This window comes from Protopterus annectens, chromosome 3.part0, assembly GCF_019279795.1.
Source record: "Protopterus annectens isolate FY-2018-M chromosome 3.part0, PAN1.0, whole genome shotgun sequence".
Classification (NCBI taxonomy): domain Eukaryota; kingdom Metazoa; phylum Chordata; order Ceratodontiformes; family Protopteridae; genus Protopterus; species Protopterus annectens.
In genome coordinates this window covers 245982812-246007659 of record NC_056731.1, presented here as the reverse complement: position 1 = coordinate 246007659, position 24848 = coordinate 245982812, and the positions used below count along the sequence as shown (strand labels likewise).

The 24848-nt window shown below is 43.7% G+C and overlaps 1 protein-coding gene across 8 annotated transcripts in view; it reads left to right on the top strand.

Annotated features, from left to right (window-relative positions):
- TRAK1 (trafficking kinesin protein 1) overlaps positions 1-24848 on the top strand; it is a 969724-nt gene that overhangs the window by 223746 nt on the left and 721130 nt on the right. For all 8 annotated transcript variants that reach the window (XM_044064726.1, XM_044064729.1, XM_044064725.1 and 5 more), the window contains exon 2: positions 16667-16743. In XM_044064726.1, coding sequence (XP_043920661.1) covers positions 16667-16743 — 77 coding nt within the window. The remainder of the gene's footprint in view (positions 1-16666; positions 16744-24848) is intronic.

Sequence of the window (24848 nt, the reverse complement as noted above, 5' to 3'; positions counted from 1 at the left end):
GAGCTGACAGAACTGAGCTCATGAGTCCTTCCCCCTAATGGGGGGAGTCCAGGGTGTGTATGTTTTAACGACCTTGCTCTGTGGCTGCTGAATTACCTGGCACATTTTACAAGATTACAGAGACATTTGCCTATAGAACTTTTCAAATCTTTCTCTGCCCATGACTGATGAGGATCAAAATAGTCTCCTAGCAACTGGCCAGCCTCCAGTTGATATCTAATTCATCCATGAGGCTGATCTCCCATGCAATGGAATGTGCCTCACAGGTGGTGGGTTCAGGCATAAATATTAGGAGACCTGCCTGGACAAGACTGTATGATTTTGCAAAGCCCTTTGTCTTCATTCATTAGTACTCCCTGTGATGGATCTTCCTTATTTGGCCCCAAAGTAAAGGACATACTCTCCAGATGTGAGCAAGAGGGAAGGACCCTGTCTGCCATGAGCACATGTTTTTCTACCCCCTCAGACCCTTTTCCAGGAATCAATGGGGAAGTAGAAAAATGTGGATGTTATGTTGTCTCATTTCACCTTCGTTCTTGCTGGTTGGGTTCGGAGCCGATGCTCAGCTCCGACTCGGCCAATTTACTTTAGCTCGAGAGCTTTACTGGCTCGAGGCTAACCCCTGTCCCAACATGCCTAGTGGTAGCTACCCAGATCTCGTTTGCTGCTTTGCAGCATCGAGATTGCAACTACTGGCTCAGACTAAGTACTTTGTGATTTTTTTTCACTTTATAGTTATCCTTCGCAAGGTTTTGATGTTGTATTGACTCGTTAGTGTGTTTACTACTCCCAGTTAGTCTAACGACCCCTTTCTCTGATTATTGTGGGTGTTTTTGGCCGTTGCTTTCCCCTTCGAGCCTGTTTAAATTAGAGGGTGGTTCTTCCTTTTTTCCCACCCTTTCTGGGTTAGCCATACAAGTTCGAGGCTAAAAGAGTTCTTTCTTTTTTGGTGTATGGGCTAGCTGTTACAGCCTGGTTATAGTTGTGGGCTGTTATAGCTTTGTGTTTTTTTTGTATTGTGAAAAATTCTTTTTGTCACCATGTTTAAAGAGTCGGAACCCTCTGGATTCAAAAAAGGCGGCTCGTGTTGCCAGAAAATGTCCCTTACGGATGGGCACACGAGTTGTGTATATTGTTTAGGGGCGGTTCACCTGCAGGACTCTTGTTCGATCTGTCATGCTTTCAGTTCCAGAGTCCTGCAGGAGAGAAGAAATAAGCTAATTTTGCATGGTCTTCTGAAAAAACCTCCAGATTCTTTGTCTCAGGGTCCTCAGCCAGCTAAAGTGTCTGAGAAACGCACCAAGCCATCGGTTCTGAGTTCGGAACAGACAAAAAACACTGAAAAGCCTTTGGCTCTTTTGGCGCCCAATATTGGCTCTGCCAAAGCTAAGTCTCCGGCGGCTCTATCTGTGTCCAAAGAGCCAGCCCGGACCCATAAGAGAACAATGTCTCCTTCTTTGGAGCCGGTAAGTTCTGCTCCACAATCTCCTCTGCTGCACCCTGGAGCGGGCAGTCACCGGTCCTCTTCGCACTCCTCTCCATCCTCCAGACTTTCGGATCACGACATGGAGAGAGTGGTTAACAGGCTCCTCAAGTCACAGGCACTTGCTAAATTACTTTCGAGCCCAGCCCATAAGGGATTGGCTCCTTCGGCCCATCCGGCTTCTCCATCGGTTCCTCCTCCGACTCTCTTGAGCTCAGAGCCAGAGTGCATGGAGGTTGTGGTGGTAGAATTGTCTGCTCTGGTTTCTTCTCCTTTATTAGTTCTGACAATCGTTCCGATCTCCTCGATTTCTCAGTCCGTCGAGGAATCTGGGCTTCGAAGCTCTCTTGCCGGCTCTGAGGGGGGAGGTGGCATCGGACCCTTGTCTGACCCCCCTCTCCCTCTCGGACCTTCGGCGCAAGTGAGCTCGGCTCCCACACTGGCCTCTGAGCCGTCGCTCCCGGTTCGCAGGAGGTCTTCGGGCTCTTCAGAGCTGGCAGCTCCTTTGACTCAGGACCGTGGCGCCTTCAAGGTGATGAGGAGCATGCTGTCTCCTGAGACTGCTCCACTCTCAGCTCCATTGGCTCCTTCTCCCTTGGTGCCTGTGCCTACGTTTGACCCTCCTCCTGCCTCCAAACGTAGGGAACCTGTGCCCCTGGATGCCCCATTGGGTGACCCCACTTCTTCCGAAGCCTCAGAGGAGGTCCCTCAGAAGAAGAAATGTAAGAGGAAGCATCTAGACTCCCCTGAGTCTATCACTTCAGATACAGACTTGGATGAATCGGAAGGTTCCCCATGGTCCCCCTCTGAGGATATTTCCTTTTCAGACATCTTGGAAATCCTTGGACAGAGGGGTGGCTGGAAGTCCCTAGCCCCTTCTGAGGATGAGTCTGTCTACCTGGATGCATTTGGTTCCCGACCCTCCACCTCTTGGTTGTCTCCGCCTTTTGACCCACGTTTGTCTGTAGTGAGTCGAAAGGCATGGAGCGCTCCAGAGACAATGAAACCTGTTCTGAGGACACAGAGTAAATTTATTACTGCTCCCGAGGATAAGCCTTTCCTTTCTAAAGGGGTCCCTGTTGATGCCATGGTGGTGGCGGCAGCCACTAAGAAGGAACTTGCGGAAAAGTCATCTGTCCATCTGTTGAATAAGGAGTCTCGTACGATGGACAGGTATGGGAAGCATATGTTTCCTTCAGTGACCTTTACTCTCAGGTTGCTGAACTACTGGTCTCATTTCACACGACTTCAGAGGCGCCCAGATTCCTCGACGAGGAAGGAGCTAGGAGATACCCTGCAAGATCCTGCAGCTGAGGGAGTTGCGAACAGTGCAGCTTCCCAGCTTGCAACCTTGACCTCCGTGGCTAACTCCTCGATGAGACTTATTTATTATACAGCAGATGGAGCGAGTAGCGCAGCAGGTACTGGAGTAGCTTTGGGGAGACGCTCCTGGATGCGCATTTGTCAATTTGCAGAACCTTTTAAGTCTTAATTTTCCAACACCCCCTTTGATGGCTTGTCCTTGTTCGGGCTTCAGGTAGAAGAGACTCTCACCAGGTGTGAACAGGATGTCAAGACTCTCTCTGCCATAGGAGTCCATTTTTCCACTCCATCTAGACCCTATCCTAAAGGTCAGAAGTGTGGAAAGATGTGGTTCTGAAAATCCCAGGGAGCTTCGCCTGACACACATGGAGATTTTTCCCCCAGGAGCAGAGGGGGAAACAACAACGGAAGACGCAACCCACGTGACAGAGGGGGTCTGCAGCAGCAGGGTGACAGAGATACTTTCTCTGCTAGGCCCTTCCAGCACTCCTGAAGGGAGGCCCGACTTTCCACCTGGCAGTCAGGAGCAGGCTATCACTTGTACCCAGCAGCCTGGCAAGCTATCACAAGAGAAACATGGGTACTGTCGATAATATCCAGGGGTTACAAAATTCCCTTTTCTCAGTCTTCCCCCTCAAAAGAAAAACGTTCTATCCCAGATGTTCCACCCAGTCTTCGGGATCATGCAGTCCTAGACGTTCAAAGATTGCTAGAAAAAAGAGCCATCCAAGAAGTCCCCGCAGACCACATCAGATCCGGAACTTACTCAAGGTTCTTTTTAGTTCCAAAAAAGACAGGGGACTGGAGACCCATTTTGGATCTCAGCAAGCTAAACCTATCGGTAAAAAGACAAAGTTCCAGATGGTAAGACTGCAGTCCATTCTTCCCTTCTTAGGTCAGGACAATTGGATGTGCTCCATAGATCTCCAGGACGCGTACTACCACATAAAATTCCTACGCTTCCAGCTGGGAGCCAGTCATTATCGGTTCAGAGCACTGCCCTTTGGTCTCACCACAGCCCCCAGGGTGTTCAAGTATATGGCAGTGGTCACGGCTCACCTGAGGCATCTAGGATTCCAGGTGTTTCCATATCTAAATGACTGGCTCCTCACTGCTACCATCAAGCATCATCTGATCAAAGCATGCGACTGCACAGTCCAGTCTTGTTCCCATTTAGGCATCACTATAAACTACGAAAAGTCTGCCTTGTTGCCTTGTCAGTCTATTACCTTTATAGGGGCAGACTTAGATACAAGATGAATGATAACAAAACTGCCTCAAGACAGGGTGTCAGCCATTCTTTAGCAAGTTTAATTTCTCATAAAAAATATGAGAGTTCAGGCAAGAGAAGTTTTACAAGTCTTCGACACAATGGCTGCTGCAATTACACTAGTTCCTTTGGCATGCTTTCAGATGCGGATTCTACAGCGGCTTCTTTTCGCTCAATGGTCTTTCCAGGATTTACAAATGTCATACATGATCTTGATCACAGAATCTTGCAAAAAGGACCTAGTATGGTGGCTTGTCTCCCCCCTGGTGACTCTGGGCAGACCTTTTGTAAACCCCCCTCCTGTAGCCACAGTGACCACAAACACCTACCAGATAGGGTGGGGTGGGGGTCATTATCTGGAACAGACTGTCCAGGGAATGTGGCAACCTCACAAGCACCATTTGCACATCAGTGTTCTAGAGATGAGAGTGGTGCTTCTGGCATTGCCAGCACTTCAAGACTCTCTACCTGCTGGGACCATTGCAATTCAGACGGACAGTACATCAACAAGCAGGGCAGAACCAGATCTTACCCCTTGTGTCGGGAGGCGCTTCAAGTATGGCAATGGGCGATATCTTCCCAACGTTTTCTAATTGTGACGCACATTCCTGGAAAATCCAGTGTGATAGCGGACAGGCTCAGCAGGGCTATCCTCCTGCCTCATGAGTGGTCCCTGAAGCAAGAAGTTGCAGACTTGATTTTTCACAAATGGGGCCAGCCATGCTGCGATCTTTTTGCCAGTCCCCTCAACAAATGCAGCAGCTACTTCGCCCTAGTTCCCTCCCCCAGGATGGTCACCCAGGGATGCACTTGTTCACGATTGGCCTCCGGGACTACTCTATGCCTTTCTACCTTTCCCTCTAATTCCAAAGGTACTTCAGAAAGCAAAGTCATTGAGTTACAAACTCACCCTCATTGCTCCTTACTGGCCTCATCAGATATGGTTCCTGTTTCTTCACCGTCGTCTTCAACTGGAGCCTTGGATACTGGGCCCAGTTCCGGAACTCCTGACGCATCCATTGGGCGGGCTTCATCCTTCCCTCCAAACTCTCAAGATGACTGCTTGGTTCCTTATTGGGCGAAGAATAATGACATTGACCCCATCATTGCACCTGTTCACAAGATTCCTGACTTTGTGGCAGAAACCTCCGAAAGAGGGGCAGCTGCAGCTACTGTTAGGGTCTAACTTACTGCCATCTCCAATTTTCATGTAGTAGACTTTGGGTTCTAACATCATGTCCCATAAGTTGTGCAGAGCATTCTTACGAGGTACAAGTCTTTTATGGCCCCTGGTAAGAGAACACCCCCCCCCCCCCCGGACCGAAACTTGGTTTTAGCCTCTTATGGTTCTGCCACCTTTTGAACCAGCAGCATCTTGTCCCCTGAAATTTCTGTCTTGGAAAACCCTCTTCTTGGTTGCTGTAACCTCAGCTAAACAAGTTTCTGAATTGCGTGCTTTGTCTATTCACCTGCCATATCTCATTTTTCACAAAGATAGAGCCTATCTTAGGACCAGTCCTTCCTTCTTGCCAAAAGTATGTTCAGAGTATCACTTAAATCAGTCCATTGAGCTTCCTGTGTTCTTCCCCAATTATGGCAGCAAGGTGGAGTATAGACTCCACCAATTGGATGTTCATAGACAGTTATGTTTTTATTTACACAGGACCAAAGACCTTAGAAAATCAGACGAATTGTTTGTATTCTTTGCCAACAATAAACAAAGTTTCAAAAGTGACCTTATCAAAATGGCTGTCGGACACAATCAGTTATTCATATGATTTGCGTAAAAAGATGCTTCCAGGAAGGCCCCGAGGACATTCAACCAGGGCCTTAGCCACCTCTGTTGCCTTCCAAGCTAAATTGCCTTTAGATTCAATCTGTGCAGCAGCAACATGGGAAAATCCTCATACCTTTATCACTCATTACAAAGTGGATGTGGTCTCCCGGAATAGGGCATACTTTGGTTCCACGGTGCTGAAGAGTTTGTTCCAGTGAGCCACCCAAGAACCAGGTGCTGGGGACGCGGCCCCAACCAGCAAGAACGAAGGTGAGATGGGACAACATAACATAAAGAAGATACGTACCTCCCATAATGTTCCATGTTTGTTGTCCTTCATCTTGCCTTCCTTCTTGTCTCACCTTCCTTCCTCCTTTCTGGAGGTTCGAGAAGAGTTCCTTTATTGGTTACACTGGCTGAGTTTCCTGCTGACATACCAAGTTAGTTAACCATGCTTTGTTTTGTTCCTTTTTCCTTCCTTTCTTAAATGTTTACGAGCTTAGTAAAAAAAGAAAAAATATTTTTTTTACTATGTATGGCTAGTGTGGGCTGTTACAAATGGGATCTGGGTAGCTACCGCTAGGCATGTTGGGATAGGGGTTACCCTCGAGCCAGTAAAAGCTCTCGAGCTATAGTAAATCGGCTGAGTCTGAGCCAAGGATTGGCTCCAAACCCAACCAGCAAGAAGGAAGGCGACATGAAGGACAAGAAACATGGAACGTTATGGTAGGTACATAACTTTTTTTGTTAAATCCCAGGTTCCTTTTCAAGACTAATGAGGAGAGAGTTGTCTCAGAGGCAAAGGGGGGGGGGTACTCAAACAGAAGATGCCATGTGACAGAGGTGGCTGCAAAACCAGGGCTTCTGGAACTCCTCCTCAGACAAGTCCTACCAGTAATCCTGAAAGAGGGTCCAACTGCTTCCCTTTGAAGGCATTTGGGTGACGTTTGTCTCTGCACCAAAGAGCTTGGCTATCCATAACAAAAAATTCCTGGGTGCAGAGGGGTTATATCATACCATTTTAAAGAGCTTCCTCCTACAAGAAAGAAAAGAATCCTTGATGTTCCACCCAATCAGAGGGAAGCAGCAGCATTAGAAATAAAAAAATAAATAAATACATAAATAAACTTCAAGATTCTTCTTAGTGCCATAAAAAGACTGGGGACTTCAGACCCATACTGCATCTCAGCAAGCTGTTAGTTCATGCCATATTCATGTTTCTAGATGGTCATGGTTTTGCATCTGCTGTGAAAGGCTGATTGTATGTGCTCGATAGATCTTCAAGATGCATACTCTTGCATTAAAATGAGCCGGTACTCCAGAAGATATCTGAGCTTCTGGCTGGGAGCCAGTATTTACCAGTTGAGAGCACTGCCCTTTGGTCTCACCACTGCCCCCAGGGTGTTCACCAAATGCATGGTGGTGTTGAGACTGCTGGGATTCTGAGTGTTTCCATACCAAGACAACTGGCTCCTAACTGCCCAAACCAGACATCAACCCTTGCAGGCAAGGGACTACTTGCTCCAGTTGTACCTCTATCTAGGGATCACATTCATTTACAGCAAATCACAACTGAAACCTGTACAAAGTCTAGAGTTCATAGTTACTCATCTGGATACAGTCAATCAGATAGCCTCTCTTCTTTCAACTCAAATCCAGACACTCGGATCCCAGGTCAGGAAAGTAATTCAACAATGTCCTATTCCAATGTTACAGTATTCAATTTGGTATGGGATTTTACACCTCAGGTGATCTGATGTCTGCTCCTATACAAAAGCTTTTAGCCTGGCTACCATAGGTGCATGGGATGTCATGTGAAGGGCCATAAACAAGGGTCCTTAAATTTGACATTGGCACGCCCAGACCTCAGAACTTTTCAGCCGCAGATGTCACTTTGAACGTTCAGCTCCTACTTGCGTGTACTTCGGAAGGATAAGTACCCTGTTGGGATTTTTTGTTTTCTTCATCATTGCTTGTGCTTGGTTTGCTGTAGTTTTTGGTTATTGCCAGCTAAAGGCAAATGTAATTGCGGCCAGCAGATACCGCACAAAGATTCTCAAAATAAGTGTGTATTTTGTCTAGGTTGGGAACACGACCATACGTCATGTTCCATTTGCAAGTTCTTCGTGCCCAAGACTCTTTGCAGTTGTTTAGCCGCATTAAATTTATATCTCGAGAACCAGAGTCTTAAATGCCTAGCCCTCAGGATGGACCCGGAGTCAGTTGACCAACTTGAAATGCCCAGGAAGAAGGCCAAAATTTCCAGGCCTGTTCCTACTGCCACTCTGCTATTGGACGTCCTGCTGCCTTCCGATATAGCGGCTGAGGAACGCCCGCTTTCTCCATTAAATTCAGCTCCCTCTGAGGAAGCAGTTTCTACAGCCACGGAATGCACGTCCGCAGGGACTCTTCAGCCATCGGCCCCAACTGACGAGGGGAGAACCTCTTGTTGGAAGACTGACAGAGTCCTCTCCTACTACAGATTTGGCTTCAATCCCTACTCTGCCCCTGAAGCCTCCACCTTCCAAGAAAAGACAGAAGACAAAACATATTACCCCTGCTTCTGAAACACAGCCATATTGGCAGTCTTTTACAAACTCTCTTATGCAGGCCTTTATGGCCCTTAGACCCACAGGCCCTGCTCCTTCCACAATCCCTGTGCTGAGCCTTCACCCAGCATCTGCCTCTTTTCCCCAACATCCAACTACTCAAGAGGGAGTAGAACAGCAATGTCAATATGATTCCTCCACAGAGGAATCAGTCTCTTATGTGTCTCAGATTGCTTCCCCTGTTGACTACTATTCACCTGATGAAGACTCCATTGACGGAGACTCCCCCACCTGAAGATTTAACTTTTGGGGAAACTGTAAATAAAATGGAGTACTTCAAGTGGGACACTACCCTGATGTCTGACGCGCAGAAGAGCTATTTTGAACTTCTGCAACTTGAGTCTCCCTCTCTTTCAGTTATACCTCCTGTGCTCCCAGCCTTCCTGGATGCATTCAACTCTGTAAGAACCCAGACTCACACCCCCCAGCTCCTAAAAGACCAGACAGATTTTATAAGGTGCCTGATGAACAAAAATTCCTAGTTAAGCCTCCACTAGCAGACCCAGCTGTAATTGCTGTGGCTCCTGACAATCTAGACAGGTACTTTCTGCCAGTCGCCTACCAACAGATAAGGACAGCAAAACCTTAGACTGGGCAAGAAAGTGTATTACTACTTCCACCTTGGCTTTCAGAGCCATTAATTACCAAACACACAGAGTAAAATACACGGTGGACCTAGTGTTTCAGGGTTGTACACCTGACTGTCCTAAGTCTGACATTGCATCAAAACTGTCCCTAGCCACTGAAGTGGCCAGACACTCCATCAGATGTGGTTATGATGCAACAGAAGCCTCGACCAGGTCTGCAGCTTCTGCATTTGCTCTACACAGATATTCCTGGCTAACACCTTCAACCTCTTCCAGAGGATTTTGAATCAAAAATTATGGATCCTCCACTGGACCACAGTCTACTTTTCCCTTGCAAGTTTCTGAAGAGCTCACCTGAATTCTTGCCAAAAAGTAAAGATCTGCAAGACATCTCCTCCTCATAGTGACTGCCTTGCCCACCTCCCCTTGTCTGCCCGCCTACCCCACTGTCTCCCCTTTTGGAAAACCATCACCTCAGACCAGTGAGTCCTTTCCATTATTCAAAGAGGATACTTCCTATCTTGGAAGGAAAAACCAAGATCAAAAAACATTCTCTTCCCACCAGAAAATCACCTTCACCTATTCCCACATATTCTGCAGGAGCGCCTCTCCGTAGGAAATATAGAACCAGTCTCTGTGGGCCAAGAAGGAAAAGGATTCTTTCCTCATTTATTCCTAGTCCCAAAAAAGGATGGTCCTTGGAGACCCATACTAGACCTATCCTACCTACATCAGTTCCTAAAAGTTCCATCCTTCAGGATGCTCTCTCTGCAAACTCTCCTGCCCCTCATACCACCCCAAGCCTTCATGGTCACTCTGGACTTAAAGGAAGTTTATCTCCACATTCCTATCCTGCCCCTCCCACAGACAATTCCTGTGATTCACTGGCATTTCCTCACATTTTCAAATTACAGCCTTGCCATTTGACTTATCTACTGCACCAAGAGTGCTCACAAAATGCCTGGCTTCTGCTGAACCAAGGGCATCCAAATATACCCTTATCTGGATGACAGCCTGATCCTAGCAAAATTAAGAACTTTGCTCCCAAGTCACCTAAATTTCACCATGACCATCCTGCGCTACTTGGGGTTCAGCCTAAACCTTCCAAAATCATCTCTGTGCCCACAATAGGACAAAGTTTTTCTGGGATGCTGGATCAGATTTGCTGAGATCCTTCCTCCCACAGGACAAAGTGCAGTCTCTGTCAAGTCACTTCCAAGATGATCTGGGGGTATCCTACCTTTCCACAAGGCAGTTCCTACAAGTACTGGGACTCATGGCAGCCACAATCCCCATGCTCCCTCTAGTCAGGTTGCACATGAGAAAATTCCAGTGATGCTTAAAGAATGTATGGTCTCGCATCTACACTCCCTGGACCAAGAAATCCCCTTCCTGCCCTGCCTAAAGTCAGAACTGAGGTGGTGGATTCAACAAGTCCTCCGAAACCAAGGCATTCCCCCTACAACTTTCTCCTCCTATGCAATCCATGCACACAGATGCATCAACTCTAGGGTAGGGGGCAACTCTAAAGGGTTACAGGGTTCAAAAATCTTGGACCCCTGCCCTACAAAAACAACACATCAACATCAGGGAGATGACTGTAGTCTTGCTTGGCCCTTCAGGCCTTTCTTCCTATCCTTCAACCAGGCCTTCTTCACGTTCTTACAGACAACACCACAGTCATGTGGTACCTGAACAAACACAGAGGGACAAAAGCCTACCTCTTATGCAGGATAACCCTACAGATTTGGGAGCAAGCCACCCAACACAATCTCTTCCTGCAGGCCTCTTACATCCCCTGTCAGGAAAACAAACACGCGGACTTGCTCAGCAGAACATCCTCTCACCTTCACAAATGGATGTTAAACAGGGAAATCTTTCTAGACCTAGTCCACCAGTGAGGCACCCCTCAAGTGGATCTGTTTGCTTCTCCCCAGAACAGACAAACTAAGCAAATTCTGCAGCAGGGATCACACTCCATCAGCCTGGAGAGTGGATGCCTTCAGCTTTCCTTGGAAGGAGATGTTCCTCTATGCATCCCTCCCCTTCCCACAAATATAAAAGGTCCTTCTGAAAATCAAGAAGGACCAATCGAAAATCTTGCTGGTGACTCCCTACCGGCCAAGGCAATGCTGGTTCCCCCTTCTTCACTCTTTAGCCACGGGCAATCACCACAAGTTACCCCACAAGGTGGACCTACTGTCTCAGCAAAAAGGATCTCTCATTCACCCTCAGCTGCAAATGCTAAACCTAACTCTCTGGGTGATCAACTTCTACTCCCTTACATATGGTTCTACTCTGAGGACGTGCTTTCAATCCTGAGGGAGGCCAGGAAACCAACTACTAGAACGACTTAAATATCTAAATGGGAAAGATTTGCAAAATGGTGTCGTCTTAAGGACAAGGACCCTATGCAGGCAGACCCCTCCCTAGTCCTTAGCTATGTTTGTGATCTCATTAAGGCTGGACAAACTTACTCCTCTGTGAAAGTCCTCCTGTCAGCCATTTCAGCCTGCTTACCCTTACAGCCACCCCCTGCTTGCCAAGCTGGACGTTAAACTTTTCCTGAGAGAGGTCCTACATATTAAACCACCAAGAAAACCCATACCTCCTCCCTGGGACCTTAACTTTGTGCTAGAAAAACTCACCCTACCTCCTTTTGAGCCGGCTAGTTCGGCCTCCTTACAAATGTGTACTTGGAAAATCATTCTTTTAGTGACCATCTCTTCCGCTTGAAGAGTGTCAGAACTACAGGCCCTCATGGCCTGCCCCCCTTACACCACCTTCCATAATGACAGAGTTACTTTACACACAAATCCTTCCTTTATGCCCAAGGTGGTAAATTAACTATCCCTAAACCACTCCATCCACTTACCTACCTTCTTCCCAACTCCAACCAACAGTGCAGAGAGATTCCTTCATTCCCTGAATGTACACAGATAGTTGAGATTCTATTTAGACAAGACTAAGTCCTTCAGAAAGTCTGACCTACTCTGTCTCCTTTCACCCCAGGGCTCTGGGCAAGGCAGTCTCCAAGCAAACCATTTCCTGCTGGATTAGGAAATCTATTCTTTATTGTTATTCACACCATGGCAAGGTCTTACCTCAGGGTGTATGAGCTCACTCCATCTGGGCCATAGCTACCGCCAAGGCCTTTCTCAAAGGCCTGGACACAACTTCCATCCTGGAAGCAGCTACCTGGTCTACAGTCCACACATTCACCAAACACTACAAACTAGACTAAGTCTCCAGGGCAGGCTTTGCTAGAGCAATCCTGCAAGGATTGCTGGAATCCTCTACCTCCACCCTTTCCTCCTCCTAATCTGTGGTACTTTCCCACACCCAAGTGAAAATTGCATCATTGGAATAGAAGGACATAGAATAGTTGTGTAAAATCTTATCATAACCATAGATGTCCTTCTCTTCCATGTTGCAGTATTCCTTCCCACCCTCCATACCCCCTATTCTTCTCTTTTTACAGGATCTGGCCCTGGTCACTGCTTCCATCCCCTAAGGCTCATCTGTTTAGCCTTACGATAGCATTTGTTTCTTTTGTTGACATCTTATTCTCCTCACAGGCCACTCCTCTGGGCTATAAGTTCTGAGGTCTCTGCATGCCAACGTCACATTTAAGGACATTGGTTTATGGCCCTATATGTGACATCCCACGCACCTACAGCAGCCAGGCTAAAAGCTTTTGTATAGGAGCTGACATCAGATTGCCTGAGGTGGAAAATCCCACACCAAAGTGAATACTGCAACATGGAAGAGAAGGACATCTATGGTTATGGCAAGATTTTACACAACTATTCTTTCTTCTCTTTCAGTTCAACTAATTTTACAAGCCTTAGGATCCATGACACCTGCTGTCACCTTCATTCCTCTAGCCAGTTTTCATATGCGAATTCTTGAATGGACTCTGTCAGTTCAGTGATCCATCTTTCAATATCCTTTAACCACCTCAGTCAAGATCACAAAAACATGCAAGAGAAGTCTTCTTTGGTGGATTCATTCAAACACTTTCTTGAAGGCCGTCCATTTCTTCTTCCCTTGTCCATGGCCAAGGTGACCACAGAAGCCTCCCAACTGGTGTGGAGGATACCGCTTGGGAAAGACATTCCAAGGTACGTGGTTCCCCGAAGAGGCCAAAGAGAATATCAGTGTCCTGGAAATGAGCAGTCCTCCTAGCATTGCAGGCCTTTCAAGACGTTCTCCCCTCTGGGACATCTGCTATTCAGATGGACAATGTCAGTTGTCTGATACATCAACAAGCATGAAGGAACCAAGTCTTGCCTGCTTTGTCAAGAAGGAATGGCAGTGTGGCAGTGAGTGAATAGTAATGCACATTCTGCAGAAGCCACTGTGATTGCAGTCAGACAGAGTAGGTAAATTCTGATGCCTCACGAGTGGTCTCTCAGTGCCAAAGTAGCAGAAAGGATTTATCATTGATGGGGCCCACCATGCTGCAAACCTATTCCCTTCTCCCCTCAACAATTGTAGCAGGTTCTTTGCCCTGATCACTCCAATGAGGAAGTCACTAAGAAATGCTGTAGTCACGATTGGCCCACCAGTCTCCTTTATGCTTATCCAGCAATACCTCTCACTCCCAGTTTTCTACAGAAAGCATTCTGGTTGAAGAGCACAGTTATCCTCATTGTCACCTTTTTAACTTCGTTAGATTTGGTTCCCCTTTATCTGACCTCATCTTCTGCCCTGGATACTGGATCCCACTCCAGACCTTCTCTCTCACCCGACAGGGATGGCTCATCTGGATATAACAGGCCTCAAACTGGGCATATGGTTTCTCCACTTCCACTGATTGCTAGACAGCCCAGGCTCTCCTCCTTGGTCTGTCATGTATTGTTATCTTCACCAAAAGCTTCTACTAGAATGATTTACAAAAGTAAATGGAAGAGATTTGTATTCTGGGCCCTTGACAGGGATCTGGACCCCTTTCTGCCCCTTTTTCAGCCATACTTGATTTTTCTTTTAGTTTCCATTTTCAGTGAAGGTATTAGCATTTCTACAAGTAAGGTCCAGTTGGCTGCCATTTTGAATTTCCATCTAGGTGAAAATAATTCTACCTTAGCATCTTCTAAATTATGTAAAGCCTTTCTCAAAGGGACCTCTTTACTTAGACCTCCGCTTAAGGATCCTGCCCCTCCTTAGGATTTAACTGTTGTGCTAAAGGCCCTGACTGAAACTCCCTTTGAACCTTCAGTCATATCAGAATTTTTTTTTCTCTTGGAAAAGCATTTTTCTAGTTATCACAGTAGGCTAGACAAGTAGCTGTACTCCAGGCACGCACTATCTTCCAAATCATCTTGCCTGGTTTTTCTACAAAGACATGGTGTCTATGTGAACCAACCCATCTTTTTTTGAGTAAAGTAACTTCTGAGTCCAACATTAACCAGGTCATTAATGTCCCAGTTTTCTTTTCAAATTTTTTAAACAAGGGAGAACATGTGCTCCATTTTTATAGATGTGCATAAACAGTTCTATTTTTATCTGTGTAGAACCAAGGATTTCAGGAAGACTGACCAGTTGATTGTCTCTCTCTTCTAACAAATTGGGCACAAATTGGGCAAGTCCATTTCCAAAGTTACACTGACCAAATGGTTAACTGATTTGCATTTCTTTTTATATGTAATAAAAGAGGAATATCCTTGCAGGAGCCTCTTAGAGCTCATTCCACGAGGTTTATGGTGGTCTCTTCAGCCTTTTGGACAAGGGCTTCCATAGATGACATTTGTGCAGCTGCGCTTGGACTACTGCTCATACTTTTATTGCTCATTACAAATTGGATTTGGTTTCTTTGAGCAGAGCTGCCTTTGGCTCACTAGTACTCCAGAATATCCTTACATGAGGGCCACCCAAGGTTCAGCTAGCTGTGGGCTCTGTCCCATCAGTTGAGGAATGAATGAAAAGGACAACATCAGATAATTTTGTACTTACCACAACGTTCAATCTGTGTTTTCCATTTCCATTCCTCCTCAACTTACTGCCCACCTACCCCATTCCATTTGTTTCTGGAAAGACCTAAGATTTTTTTTTTTTGGGAATCTTTGTTCCTTCCTTTTCCTATTGTGCCTTTTATTATTTTCTTTAAGGTATTGTCCCTTTATCTCCAAGGGCTGCAGACTTGATCTGAGGTGTGTTAGGTTGTTTGGGCATTATGAGTAAAGTGAAAAATTTGAGAATTTGGATCTGAGCATCTGGTAGACGCGGCCGAGTCAGATGTGAGCCCGATCTGAAACTCATCACTTGAGGAAGAATGAAAATGGATAACACAGATGAAACATTATGGTGAGTACTTTAACTTTTTTTTTATTCACAAGTCTGAGCAGCTCTTTTCTTTTTTTTTCCTTTCTTCCAAGCACTTTGGGTTTGGCTGTTTCCATGCAAACCAGTCCTGAATTTCTAAGATCATTTTCTTTTGTTATTCATTTCATGGCAAATGTCTTTCTCCCTCTGTAAAGGCACATTCTAATAGGGTGGTTGCCTCTTCTGATGCCTTTTTCAAGGGTGTGGACACCAATTCCGTCCTCAAGGCTGCTACTTGGTCCTCTCTTCATACTTTCACTAAGCATTATAAATTGGATGTTGTTTCCAGGGTCAGGGCAGGTTTTTCCAGAGTTATTTTGCATGACTTTGTAGAGTGCTCTTCTGTGCCGTCCTCCTCCCAGACACCTTCAAAGCTCTTGTACTCTCCCTTCAGTGAAGAATACTGCAGCAGTGATATGGAAGGACATAATACAGTTGTGTAAAATCGTACCATAACAGCAGATGTTGTTCTCTTCACTGTTGCAGTATTCAGTCCCTCCCTCTTTGCCCCTGTGTTTTGTTGTCCTCTGGCTGAGGGGCTCTTTCTTTCTTTTCTCCCTGAATTATTTTCTTCTGGATGTGCATGTTCTCCTTTGTCCTTGGAGGTGTCCAGTTCCTCCTAGGGCAATCCAGATCTGGGTAGTTGCATCAGTATGTCACTTTTATGTCCTGTGCCCTACGAAGAGAGCATATGCATGATGCACTGCACCTGTAAGATCTAAAGGCTTTGGTATACTGGCTGAACGTTTGGTTATCTTTGGCAGGAGAAGAGAAAGACATTTACTGTTATGGTAAGATTATACATAACTGTACATTTCCCAACAATGCATCCTTGGGCGTTGCTTACCTGTTTATTATGTAGGCAGTACTCCACAGTCCTACTACATGATAAATATTGATCTGATCTCCAACTGGCCAAGTACTGGTGCAAGCTTTTGTGCTTTAAAAGTTCATTATGTTTCACATGAAAATGAACCTAAACAGATTTACCATTTCATGTTTATCAGACTGATGTGTATGCTGAATGCTTGTCATTACTTCAGACGCATTAAGGAAGTAAACCGAAATATACTTCATGATAGAGGGTAACACAAAGACTGTTGACTCAAGTTTTTTACAACATAGTCATAGCACTGAGTACTAATCTCTGAGGAATGCATTTCCTTTGTTTTGTGGTAGATTAAAATAAAACCTTGCGTCTCATTACTTGAGAATATCATGTTTTTTTTTTTTGTTGTTGTGGATTACTACACTTATATTTAACTGCTGACGGTTAACTTTTCTTTGTTTCAGTTCTCTGTGCAGAAAGAGTGGGCCAGATGACTAAAACATACAATGACATTGATGCTGTTACACGTCTGCTTGAAGAGGTGAGCACTGTTGACATAACTTTGTGTCTGGTTTTAACATGGATCTTTTACAAAAATACTATCTGGAATATGTTTTGTTCTTCAGAGAGAGAAAAGAAGTTTGTGTTTCAGGAATGGTGGCCCATCACTAGCTGCTCTCAGTGAAATACAAGTTCAGTCATAACAGAAGAGGTAAAGGTCACTGAGAATGAGCAGAGTGGATGCCAGGCATCCCTGATCTTGTCAAGGTAGCCAGATAACCTATCCATTTCCTAGCAGTAAGGGCCTGATGGCAGGGAGAGGACCATTTTGCTTGCTTTTCAGAGCAGCCCTACCCCACTTCCTCCAGGTGGAACTCCCCTCCCTTTTGGCTGCTCCCTGAGCTCTGCTGCATGATTCCTGCCAGAGGGTGCATAGCATGAATTCCCCTAACCACATGCATGTGCCCTGCAGGCTCATGCTCCTTGGATGCAACAACCAGTGCTCCCCATAGGTGTCATCCAAGTGGCAAACCAGAGACAATCCCCCACCCTCAGAAGGGTCAATCAGCAGCAGACTTTCATTACCATCCAACCTCGCAAGCTCCATTATGTGCCTGAACCGCTGCTTGAACTTGGGTCACCCAGGCCATAATATGGACTTTGTCTTACAGATTTTAGTTTTTGTCCCATGAGCACCCATAAAAAGCTACGCTACACTAAATAGCGTTCTGAAACAGGTCAAGCCTTAACTACTCATAGAGATCATATAACATATTTCACCTTTGGAAAGATGGGGGATTGTATTGGTAAATCTCACTCATCCTGAAGGGTATGGTCGTTCTAGCTTACCTTACATTAAGTTTCGGATGTTGACTGTTGGAGGGCATGCTCATGCTTAAACAGGTGGACTGGAAGGTCTGTTTTTTCCTTGTGGCCTTGATGGTCGTAGTGGACATGATTGATTTCTGACAGATTAGTGTCTGGGAGACTCGAAGGATATTTCCTTCATGTGGATACCAGAGTGAATGACTATACACTGAGAAAAGAGAAGGTTAATATTTGGTGGCCATATTGGCCAAGCCTGGCAATAGAAGAATATTCTTTTCTCTCTTTGGCTTTTGGTGACCCTGTCAAGAGATTCCCTGGTGGTGATTCTTTCGTAGATACTGTTGGGATTACAGAATGTGCATTATTCTTAAATTCCACTGCGTTCATGTCATTTGTAGAGCCACACTGCTCCTGGGCACCCTAGATACTGCATATTGAGCTACTGCTCACCCCCGAGAACAAAACTACTCTCTGAGAGGCAAGCAAGATTACAGTCTCACTCTATCTAGACCATGCTTTTTAAGCAAGCCATTGTAGAAGAATCCTTCTCTAGATCAGGCCCAGCCCTCTGGAACAACCTGCTAATCAAACTTAAAAACAATAGAACTCTAGAGTTCTTCCAGAAAACACTGGAGGAATATCTAAACCGGGACCCAAGCACACTTGCTTCTGTGATACTGTTTAAATCAATAAAAAGAATAATAATCCACTGGTAAATCACAGTGAAAACAGGTGCAAACAGCCAAAAAAGAGAAAAATACACTGTAAACCACGTATCACCAAACTGAAGTCAAATACTTTAATATGCAATTTTGTAGTTTCACTTAAAAGATTCCTGGGGCACACAAACGTTTAAAACCATTACTAAAGCCATTTAAATCTACTGCGGTGGTGGTGCTGTGGTAGAGTTGTCGCCTCACAGTAAGACGTTGTCCTGTTCGATTCTCAGCTAGAGCGTCTTCTGTGTGGAGACGTGCGTGAATGGGCGTACTTTCGTTGAAGGTTGTGCGTCAGGGCCGGCAACTCGGCATGTAAAAATCTACTGCCTATCATTAGTGGACTGGAGTTCCGCTGTGGCGACCTCTAACCGGGAAAAGCCGAAAGACACAACAACAACAACTAAAGCCATTTAAATAGATACAAGTCACATGATAAAAGTCCCATGATACAATTATACCCTCTGATGTAATTCTCTCAAATAGGGCTTTAAAGATGCATATTCATTTAAGCCTGGCAATGTATGACCCATAAGTCGCAAAATCCATCTATATATTTCTAATTCAGTATGTTGAACAGTATAACCACCATGTAGGGATTCATTAACTTGAAATAAAATCATAAATTTAAAATAGTGTGTTACCTTTATTATAAATATGCCACTATAATGCATCTCAAATGCCTCACAAAAAGAATCACAGGCCTAAAGCAGATGTCCTACGCTGACCGCCTAAAAAAACTCCAGCTATACTCTGTCGCATATCGTCTACTCAGAGGCAATCTCTGCTTAACATACAAGGCCATGTCAAACCCAGAGCTGTTGGACATGCTACATTTAAAGAAATCCCAATCCCTCAGAGCCACACGCTTCATGGATCTAAACCCTGTCATCACAATAAACAAAACATGCTGGAGGGATAGGTTCCTGACCCAGAGACTCCACAGACTCTGGAATAGGCTGCCCAAACATGTCAAGCTGAGCGCCTCTTTGGCCCTCTTCAAAAGGAACCTTGACGATTGGATGGGAGAAAGGAAATTCATCCTGGGGATTACGTCAGTCGCCCTGCTAGACAGGGGTCCAGGGAAGTAAATAGTGTGGGTAGAAATACCAGGGAATTGTTATGGCTAGGCTTGTATAGGCCCTAGAGCCGATAGCCTAGTACCAGCCTATGAACCTATTTGTGTGAAGTCTCCTATTAATTTTAGAGAGGTGACTACCAATAATGATCTTTCAACCTTATGTTGGTTTTTCCCCCATAATATGCATCTCATAACTGGCAAGTAGCTAGGTGTATAATGTTCCTAGAATCACAATTTCCAAAAGCTTGTATATTTCAATGACTGGGTGGGTAAAACTTTTATCAGTATTAATACTGGTACAGTGTACGCATTTGTTACATCTGTGTGTTCCTATACTTTATTGGTCTTAAAATATATAATATTTTGAGGTTGTTCTTTATAACATAGTTTATTCTTTAAATTAGGACATCTTTTGTAACCAAAGGTTGCTTTATCACCTGTAGAATTCCTGTTCTCTGGTACTGCAGACAAAATGGACCAGTATTTGTTAATGATGGCTTTAACAGCCTTCATATCTTGATTATAAGTTAGCATGCATCTTCTAACTTTACCAACATTATTACTTTGCTGAACTATATACCTATGTTGTGGGGCTGTTTTAGAGAAAATTGGTTTGACATTAGCATCACGTTCTTGAACTGCATTATCACTAATGTTGTTAAGGACTTTACTATTATAACTCCGACATGTAAAATCATGTGCTGTATTTAATTGTCGCAGCTTATGATTATTTTCAGTATGCAGTCCAGTGGCACACTTCATTTGATTATCAATAACATTCTTAAAGATAAAAGGTGGATGCATACTAGTGCGATGCAAATATGTATTTCTTTTAACAGGTTTGTTATATAGCCTAGTTTCAAGGCTGCCCAAATGTGATTTATATAAAGTAATATCCAAAAAATTAACCTGTTGCAGTGATGTTTCTTAAACTTTAGGAATTCAGTACATGTATTCAACATGTTGAATTCTTTTAGAGCACCTGTACATACAAGAAACAGTTCATTCACAAATCTACCTTAAAAAAACAACCTTGTTATATAAAGAATTAGATAAAATGTTTTGTACTTCTCACATAAACTTAACAATATGTGCATATGTATTTGGTACAGGTGTGCCAATGGCAACACCTGTAATTTGTTGATATATAGTTGTTTGAAAAAAATAAAAATATTATCTAATATGATATATAACAAGTTACACAAATCAAGAGCCTTAGCCTCATCCATTTGTGCATATTCCAGTAAAAAACGTTTGATACTGTCAATGCTGAACTCATTAGGAATGCACGTAAATGAGTTAACATCCAAAGTGACTAAAATGTAATTACTAATGACCTTATCTTCTGCCCACGTCTACAATTCTTTAAGAAAATGTGAAGTGTCTTTAATAATAGTATATGCTGAATGTATACATATATTTAACACAAAGTCAACATACTTAGATATATGGCTCTGTGACCCATCCCTTAGCTGAGACAATTGGTCTCAGAAGTGGCTTTGTCTGCAACTTCTGAAGTTGAGGTATTCCATAAATAAGGGGTGTAATGGGTGAAACAGTAGTAAGATTATCAAACAAACAAAAATCTATATGACCTTTGTGATGCATTTCATACAAATGTTTACCAACTTTTTCAATAATATTTGTCCAATCAGATCTATTAACTTTCCTGTAGTCTTTAGTATTCAACATCTCTTACATGGCCAAAATATAATCATCTTCTTTCAGTTTTTCCCAGTTAGGGATCGCCACAGTGGTTCACCTGTCTGCTCATGATTGGCAGTGGAGTTTTTACGGTGTCGAGTTGCCAGCCCAACCTTCTACAGAAGGCACACACATGCATGCACTCATGCCTAAGGTCAATTTAGAGTGTCCAATCCACCTACAGTATGTCTTTGGGATGTGAGCGGAAACTGGAGCACCCGGAGGAAACCCACGCAATCACAGGGAGGACATGCAGACTCTGCACAGAAGGCACCCCAGCCGAGGATTGAACCGGAGAGCACAAGTATAACAACTCCACCAACTTTATCAGCATTTTTAATTACTATTTGATCATTATTGATTAAAGGCTGAATAGCTTTTATTTTTCATTATTTAAATTATTAAAGTGCTGCTTCCTTTGCAGCTGATACAATAAACATATATCATGCTCAACAGCACTTTGAAATGCTTGTGTCACAAGGTGAAGATTAGGCATAAAAGTGCTCTTCCTTTTCAGCACAAAATTATTGTAATCACTTTCAGCACCAAATAATATATTTAAATTTAATGACCTAACAAAATATCTAATTTCAGTAACAGTTTGAGAAATATCAATTGTACAAGCAGGAATGTAAGCCCTTTTTCGAGAACAGATTTTTTCAAAAATACTAAGTTCATACCTCGAGAAGTTAAAGACAAGTTCAGAAGCAGAGCTTAAGCTTTCTCCTGATTGGGACATTGGTATTGCCTTTTTCTTGTCTGATACTTGGAGTTGTAACTTTTTTTCCTCTTGTGCTGTTTGTGAAAGGGAGCGGTGAATGTGTTAACACTGAAAATCCAATAGGTCAAGGGCTGAAATGATGTTAGAATCCACAAGTGTCACGGAACGTGTGACTAGTAAAGTTTCAACACTCTGCACTCGCTCTTCCAGATGAACCTGACGTATAAGGGAATTCTACTTCTCATTGGATAGCGCAGAAGCTGAAATAACAAGAAGATCTAGAGTGGATTCAGACTGAATGTCTGGTGATTCATTCGTTGTCTGTGCTTGTTCAGCCAAATTGCTGTAACGTAGAGGGGGAATTCCTTTTCTTATTGGACCAGGCAAAAACCTGCCCAGTTTTAAAGTAATTATAGTTCCACTGTAGCTTTCTTTTTTTGATGGCAGTAAAACTAGTTTCACAAGAATTCACCCTTCCAGTAGCTTCGTTTACAATGTTGTGTTTGTTTCTGCTTGTGTTGTATTGCTCTGATTATTTTTTGTACTTTTGTACCCAGGTTATGACAGAAAAGGGCCACTGGACTAGGTCACTCACCTAAAATAAATTAAAATAAAATGTGAAACAGTGGTCATGGTAAACTGGGAGAGGTCCTCCCTGAGTAAGCAATGTATTCTACTTTGAGAGGGGGATGGTCTTAAGAGCAAAGATAAATGCTATAGTAGAGTCTGTGCTTTACACATTCTGCTACCACTTTGGACTGATTGGTGAACTGTTAAAGCATACAGCAGCCAAATGCTTATTTGAAAGAAGGAATAGAGTGCCACAGTAATATATCCTGCTATTAAAGAAGGTAATGTCTGTTCAGCAGATCAGTCTGTACTGGTAGCATACATTAAGGACAGTAGATAAAAAGTTTGAGGTACTTTAACAGTAGGTATCGAAGGAGAGCTTTATGTAGCACTAAAGTAAAGCAAAAGTGCTTCTAGTCATTAACAGTTAGACCTTCTAAGCTGACTTTTCTGGCAGTCATCTCTTCCCCTGGCTTGTTACTCTGCTCACTTTGCTCTTAGGATGTCAGTTTGTATCACATAATGCTGCTTAGTATGTCCTGTGGTCTCCACCAGTGAGCTCACAAACTATTCCAGCAGCCCTCTGTCAAGGAAGAACAGTAGTTTGTTGATTGATTTTCTACCCCTCAGTACTGCCTCTTCTACCAGCTGACCCTGTGGGCCTTGGTAGGCTAAATAAATGTTAGTCTTTGGTAATACAGATAAGAGCTTTTTCTTGCTTACCTCGTGTTATCTAGCATGCACAACCTTCAGCATTACTTTCAGTGCAGGGAATAGCTTATCTTTTTCAGAAGGCTGTGGGTCTTTCTGAAAGTGGTGTGTGTCTTCATTAAAAAATGAACTTGCAAGTATTTTTGATGAGTGGGTTTTTATAGGAATTTGATGTTCCAAGCTTCATCTGTGCCTGTGATAAGAAGACAGAACATCTCCTAGGCAACAGTAGTCCTCTTTAGTGGCAGAATTCAGTGATTCAACTTTGGAACTCACCTGCAGTAGGTAACTGTAGGAATCTTCCTCCTGATACCTCTAGCTTTGCATGTTCTGAATGTTCTGTACTTCCTGCATGTTTAAGTTTGTGTGTGTGAGGTGCATGTGTTGCATTCTTCCAGAGCACCATAGAATCACATCAGGCTAAGAGATTGCTTCCAGCCATTGCACCACTTAGTTCTTTATTGCTGTTTATGCAATTCAGAGTTTGAGTCTTGTATCCACTATGGAAAAGTTTGAGATTGTTTTTTTTTTTTTTTTTGCTGAAACAGAAAACATTAAGATTGTTCCTACCATTACCAGAGCCAGAATCCATACTGGATGTGGACTCTCTTGCTTGGGTGAGAAGCTTGACGTCAGACATTACAAATGCCACTACTTCAACTCGTCCTCCTGAAGGAGAAAGAATCTTGATGCCAATCTCAGCTATTTCAGGATGGCAGCTGCTTAGTGAGAGTACTAACAAGAATGTCACTTCAAGCTTCCTGACAGCTATTAGTAGTTGAAGCTCACAGCCATCCTAAGAGTTGATTAGAAGTGTGCAGGAGGTGCACCCCTAGTATCAACATTGGGAGTGTGTCCTGGAATGTCCATACTACTGTCACATTAGAGTATCCACAGCATACTTGTGTCTGTCAGGAAATGTAAATGGTAAACTTGAGAAAAGGGAACTCAAATGGCAGATATGCCTGCAAGCTGGTAAACCCCAGGTTTGAACACCACCATTTCTCTCAATTGCATTCTTAAGAATACTTTATCACCATTTGTTTTACTAAAATGGACACAAATCTAAGAGCCCTAATAAGACTGTCACTTCTTTCTAATATAGGCACATCTTTACTGGTAATGGTGACTTTGTACAAAACATATTCTAAATAGTAAGTTGACCAGCAAACTTTGAAACCTCTAAGGTACAGATTGCTTTTCAACCTGTTGGATTCATTTGTTTAGTCCTGTAGGGGTCTGATTTCTTTTGGCTGTTGTCTTTGTACTGTTTTTGCATGACCCCTTTCTTGCTCAAAATTTCCTTTTCCTGTGGCTTTTGCCTAGCAAACACAGTCCATTCAGGACTGCAAATCCACCTTGCATGACTTAATCTATGAATCTCAGCACCCTAGATGTTGCTTTGGGCCTCTTCCATTTTTAAAAACACTCCTCTGAGCTCCATTACATTACTCAACCTTTCCTGTGCGTTCTGTTGTTCATCTTCCCCTGCACATAATGTTTTCTTTAAAAAAAAAAACAAAAAAAACTACTGCACATTTTACTTGTTTATGTACATCCTTGGAGCTTCCTTTTTAATTACTAATTTTTTATATGACCTGTAACACATGCACATTCCCAGGGTGCACACACAGGATTCATTACCTCCCTAACAGTCGGTGCATGTACTAAGCAGATCAATTAACCAGGCTGTTTTGAGGATATGTTGCTCTAAAAAAAATTTGGCTCAGGTTTTTGGCACTGCACTCCTAACACACCATCCTAATGCACTAACATTTTCAACTTCCCGTAGTGTTTTCTATGTGATTTTATTA